This window comes from Pseudorca crassidens, chromosome 5 (assembly GCF_039906515.1).
Source record: "Pseudorca crassidens isolate mPseCra1 chromosome 5, mPseCra1.hap1, whole genome shotgun sequence".
NCBI classification, from domain to species: domain Eukaryota; kingdom Metazoa; phylum Chordata; class Mammalia; order Artiodactyla; family Delphinidae; genus Pseudorca; species Pseudorca crassidens.
In genome coordinates, this window is record NC_090300.1 from 37,533,717 (window position 1) to 37,539,716 (window position 6,000).

Sequence of the window (6,000 nt, forward strand, 5' to 3'; positions counted from 1 at the left end):
AAGGCTCACAAACCTATACAGTGAAAGAGGATAGAGACAATTTCCTCAGGCTGCTTTCCCGACCCTGCTATGGTGTGAACCCCTGAGTCCCCGTTCTGGGCTGCTTTCCATGCTGTGGCTTTTCCCACAGTGGCAACAATCTCTTTCCCCCTCTCACCTTTGTTTTTCTGAATATGTGCCTTTGTCTCCTCATGGTTGGTGGGTGAAAGCTCTTGGTGGGGGTGGGAGAGGCCCCTTCCCAGAAAGGCTCTGGGAGCTCTCAGTTAACACTGCCCTGTCCCCTTCCAACCTTTTGTTCTCTTTTCACAAACAGCTACAGAAGTGTTGGACATAAAAGGAAATCATGCTTGTCACTTGTTCTGAACTTCCCCATGGCTCCTGCAGCCTGGTTTGAGAATGTGCCGCTGAAATGGACTTCCAGCCCAACCTGCTCTTGGGAGACAGAGGTCCCTGTTGGACTTTGTTAGGGGCCCAGGCCAAGGAGGAGGTGACGTGTCTCTCTAGGTGCCCAACCACCATTCAGCCCCTTCAGGGCTCAGTAACTGAGAGCTTGATCCCAGGCCTCAAGCACAGTGCTGGTCCTGAGGAGTCAAAGGTCAGGGAGGGCTTCACAGTAGAGGTGCCACTGAACTGGATTGAAGGGTGAGGAGTTCTGCTGGGTGCACAAGGGCGGGGAGGTGGTTGCAGGTGGAGGAAAATGGGCTTCCAAGGGGCGAGGGTAAGGGAGCGTTGTGAAGGGTAAGGAATGCGGGGGCAGGTGTTTGGAAAGATGGGCAGGAAGCTCCAGGCCAAGAAGTCCAAGTAAGGGCAGAGGAACAAGAGTTTTCGGCTTCTGGATCCCAGCAACCGCCAGCACGTGTGGCTGCCTCTGAGACTCCGTGAGGAGGAGGCGGCCCTTCCAGAAATAAATGGGCTGTGGAGGTGCGGGGGGCTGAGCTCTAGGCCGGGAACGGGGAGAGGGCCTGGGGGGGTGTTGGGTCCTTCCAGGGCAGGGAGGCAGTGGGGCCTGCCCCTCAGTGGGAAGGGTGTTGTTTCTCACTGCCCAGAAGTTGGGCCTACCATTTGGGGACAGAGAGGGCTTAGGAGGGAGCTGTCTCTCCAGGTTCTTGGGTGACGAGAGGACACTGTTGGTGGTGGGGGGGAAGGAGTCCTGCTAATAAGGCCCTGAAGGGAGCCATGGCTCCAACAGCAAGCCCTTGGCCAGAGGCCCAGCCCCCGGGGGCAAGTGCTCTGACTGAGGATGCCACACTGCACGTGCACAGCCCCTTTTCACATCTTATTTCATTTCATGCTCATAGCGGCCCATTCTACTGGTGAGGTGTTTGTCCATTTCAAAGACGGGGAAAGGGAGACATGGAGCAGATGAGCGGGTGGTCCATGTGAGTGGCAGAACCAGGATTTGAAGGGAGGTCCCGCTCATCATTGAGCATCGATTGTGTACGTGGCTCTAGGTATCCGTAGTGCCAGGAATGTATTTCTAGGCTGTTAGTCACTGATTTTACTAAATACATTACATTCAGTTAACCCCCTAACAGCCCCGTGTAGCATATAAAGTGATCCCCAAATTGCAAATGAGGAAACAAGTTCAGAGAAGTTAAGTAACTGATGCAAAGCCACCCAGCTAGTAGGTAGCAGAGCCAACAAACAGCCAAATGCAGGTTCCCCTGACCCCCAGCTTGTGCCCTTTCTATTTGTCTAAGTGATCCTGGACTGTGAGGGTCTAGACACGCAAATGACACAGGACAACATGGTAGCTGCCGCAGTGGATGTATGTGCAGGCTGCCAAGCGATCACAGAAGGAGCAGGAAAGCAGCTCAGAGGAGTAGCCAGGTCGAGGGCATGTGGTGTGTTCACGGCCTCCCAGGTGGGTAGTGTGGCTAGGATGGAGGTGGCTTCCGAAGGGCCTTGTGGACTGAGCCCCGGGCTGTGGATTGTGTCCTGTTGGTTAGGAGGAGCCCAGAGGGTTTGGGGCAGGGACATAATGCAGTCAAATCGCGCATGTCCAAACGAGCATTCTGGTGATGGGGTGGAGAATACGGGTTGGAGAGCAGGTATCAGCAAAACCATCTTAGAGCCAAATGTGGGTCCGTTTTCCAACAGCAACAGAAAAGAAATCGTGTGTCTATCTCAGATATGTAGAATTTTCTTTTCTCTTTGATGGAACAGAGCTAAACATGGCTGGAGGACTGGGCTGTGTGATACAGAAATAACTCCACTTTATAGGTTGTTCTAACTGTAGCTTCAAGTCCATGTTTTATAAAAGAGGAAAAAGAGAACTCTGTATTCATACCTAGAATCTCACTTAGAGTCACCTGAAAGGAAAATGACCCCCATTCGGGGGCTGACTGTCTTGGCATCCAGCCCACAGCACTGTGCCTGTACTGCTCTCACTGTGCACCTCTCTAATCTGTAGCCTACCTGCAGGCAGGACCTATGCAACTTATTTATCTATATGGACTTGCTGGAATACCCACAGCGTTATTATACCCATTTTACAGATAAGGAAACTGAGGCTCAAAGAAGTTGGGTAAGTTGCCCAAACCTCTGGAGCCAGACCAAGTCAGTCTCTGTTGAGTATGGACTACGTTTTGTGGTCATACTTTTTGACCTAGAAAGTGGGATGCCTGACCTCTTGTGAAAAGTCAGTGTGACATCTGAGTGCAAGAAATTGTCTGGCAAATGCTGAAATATTGGAATATTCCAATATCGAAATATTGGAATAGGGGCGTTCTGGTGGTTTACAGGATACAAATATTTGGAATCAGCACTGTTGGAGAGAATCCTGGAGGAATGGCTGTCTGAGATTTGCCAGCTTTAAGGCCCCGGACTGCTCTAAGATGGTTCTCCTCACAGCATAGATGGATGCAAGCAGAACAGCAGCTCTGGGGAAAAGCCAGGAGGACAGTGTTGGGTGTCATGCGTACTGTGCTGTCAGCTAGGCACCAGCTGGTGGTGGCGGAGAAGCATCCTGGGGTGAAGTGGGAGGCAGGAGGGGCAAGTGGGGAGCCCCTGAGTCTGTGTGCCCAGCATCACCCAGCCACACACAAATGAAGGTCCGTGAGCTCCCCCCGTGGGCTGCGTGCTGGGTGCCCCAGGGTGCGAAGGGTCTGAGCTGGCAGTTCCTGGCTGGGCTAGAGGCTGATTTAGCTCAGAGGGATGCCAAGGCCAGCATTTGTGGGAGCGGGGGAGGAGAGAAGCCAGCCACCCACAAAGAGACAGGTGAGCTGTACAAAGCTGGCTGTGGCTCCAGCGTCAGAACCACAGGCTGCAGGCAGATGTGACAGATGAGCTTAGCACCCTGGAGAGAAGGTCCTGACCAAGTAAGGGACAGAGAGGAAACCTCTGTGCCCTGCCCTGGCCAATAAGGTAGCCACTGGCCACATGTGGCTATTTAAATTTAAATGAATGAAAATGAAAGAAAAATGTTAACTCCTCAGTCTCATTAGCCACAGGTCAAGTGCTCAATAGCCAGAGGTGGCTGGTGGCTACCAGACTAGACAGTGAGTATATAGGACATTTCCATCATTGCAGAAGTTCTCTTTGAATGTAAACGATCTCATTAATATTTTTATATTGATTACATGTTGAAATAACATTTAAAATATTTTGAGTTAAATAATATATAGTAATATTAACCTCACCTGTTTTTTTTTTTACTTTTATTACTGTGGGTAGTAAACTTGTCAATTACCTGCATGGCTCAGATTTCTACGGGACAGCCCTGTATAAATGGATACAGGAACACACCTCCATTTAGCTATTGTTTTTTTTTTTGTTTGTTTGTTTTACATCTTTATTGGAGTATAATTGCTTTACAATGGTGTGTTAGTTTCTGCTTTATAACAAAGTGAATCAGTTATACATATACATATGTTCCCATATCTCTTCCCTCTTGGTGTCTCCCTCCCTCCTACCCTCCCTATCCCACCCCTCCAGGCGGTCACAAAGCACCCAGCTGATCTCACACCAGTCAGAATGGCCATCATCAAAAGATCTAGAAACAGTAAATGCTGGAGAGGGTGTGGAGAAAAGGGAACACTCTTGCACTGCTGGTGGGAATGTGAATTGGTACAGCCACTATGGAGATCAGTACGGAGGTTCCTTAAAAAACTACAAATAGCTATTGTTTTTAATGCCACATCCATTCAGTGGTATTCCATTTGACGATGGCTGTAAAAACCCGTTCTTAACACAAAGGTTACAGAGTCAGCCCAGGCTGATGGGACAAATGCAAGCTTTGGACCTGGAAAAATTCAGATTCAAATCTCAGCTCCATCTCCCGACTGGCTGTGTGATTTTGGGCACATAACTTCTTTGCGCCTCAGTTTTTTCATCTAAGATTGCAATCAGTGAATGAGCCTCTGCACAGCATTGCTTTGAACCCTAGAGGAGATAGTGCCTGCACAGGGCCTGGCGTGGGCTTGGCCCCGAGTACACCTCAGTAAATTGTGGGTCCTGTTATTCTTGTTATCGTCATTAACGGTTTTAGCATGGAAGCGTAAGGGGTTAGGGTCAGTCTCTCTGGCCTCAGACCACTCACTTCCCTGCCCCCTGCCTCGGCACCCTTGCTCTCTGATAATGACCCTCCAGAGGTGCAGCAGGCAGCTGTCAGCATCCTCTCCCAGGCACTCACCTGCTGGCAGCTGCTGGTCCATGAGGCCCGGAGGGCACTGCAGCTCTCCGAGCGCGTGGCCTTGCTGTCCAGGTGCATCCGCAGCTGTGCCTCCAACTCCTGGCTGATTTTCTCAAGGGCGTGCACCTTGGCCATGTATTCCACCAGGCAACCCCCCAGGTCCTCGATGGCACTGAGGTCCCTCTCCAGGCCTGGAGTGGGTGCCGTGGCCAGGCCTGAGCTCCGCAGGCCCTGCAGGAAGACGCTGCTGATGCCCAGGGCCCGGCGGGTCACGCGGGCACCCAGGCCACCTGTGCACCCACTGGGTGTCATCCCTACATAGACCCTGGGTGTTCGGGCAAGACCACCCACGGCAATAGTCCTGGAGGCTGGGAGGCTATCCAGGGAGGATGATGACTGTGCTCCCCTGAAGGGTGCCTTGTGCCGCTGAAGCGGCATACTGGAGCTGGCCCCCGCGGGCGCTTCCACCACCACTCGCCTTGTGCTCATCGCCCCTTCTGCCTCTGCTGTGCCTGGTGGGTTTGCAGAGCCCAGTGGCTTTTGGTTTCCAGCCCCAGCGTCCCCGTGACTTGGCCTCTCTGGCAGCTTCCCTGTGCCAGGGCTGCTTTGTCTGCTGTTTTCCATGAGTTTCCACCATTCACCAAGCTGAAAGGGAAACGGCCCCCCCAGGGCTGTGTGCAGAGAGGCCCTCAGGCGTTCTCCGCAGGGTCATGTGCAGGCTGTGTACGTGTCCTCCTAGATTTTTCTGCGGGTAGTGGGGAGGCTGGATCAGTGCAGGCTGTGAAGGTGGCTCATCTGGGCTTGTGTATTTCGCTACCTGAGAGGGCAAGGCAGGCACCCAGCAGCCCCACTTCACAGATAAGTAAACTGAGGCTCAGAGACCTTAGATCACAAGTGCAGCGAGTGGCTGAGCCAGGACTGTCTCCAGGTGTTCCAGGGCTGATGTCAGGGATCTCCAGCCTTATCTGTGTTGCGTGTGTGACTGTGGAGGTGTGCCTGCAGATGGCTGTGAACCAGCCTTGGTGGGAGGCAGCCCCAGGGACTCCAGAGAAACAAAGTAAGCCTGTTGCTTCCTTCACGCCCCCTCCCTCAGTCCCGGCAGCAGCTTCAGGTCCCTCGCTGGCACCTTCCTGCCCCCTCCCCCCCGCACTGTATTCATCAGCTGCTTGACCTTGGCCACACTGCTTCACCTCTCTGGACCTTATTTTCCATGCACTGGCCTGGGCTCTTAACTCTCTCATGCACTAGACAAGGGACCGTGGGCAAATTCAGGTCCCACACATGTCAGCCACCTACTGTGCTCCAGATGTTCCCCACACCTCTGTTTCCCCAACTGCCAGAAAACTAGTAAATAAAAACAAAGAGGT

General features: G+C 52.5%; 1 protein-coding gene across 1 annotated transcript in view; it reads right to left on the reverse strand.

Moving 5' to 3' along the window:
• BFSP2 (beaded filament structural protein 2) overlaps nucleotides 1–5,136 on the reverse strand; it is a 69,762-nt gene extending 64,626 nt beyond the window's left edge. Inside the window, exon 1 of the mRNA XM_067737217.1 lies at nucleotides 4,634–5,136. Within this exon, the coding sequence (XP_067593318.1) occupies nucleotides 4,634–5,122 (489 nt within the window). The 5' untranslated portion in view covers nucleotides 5,123–5,136. The remainder of the gene's footprint in view (nucleotides 1–4,633) is intronic.
• Between the last annotated feature and the right edge of the window lie 864 nt (nucleotides 5,137–6,000).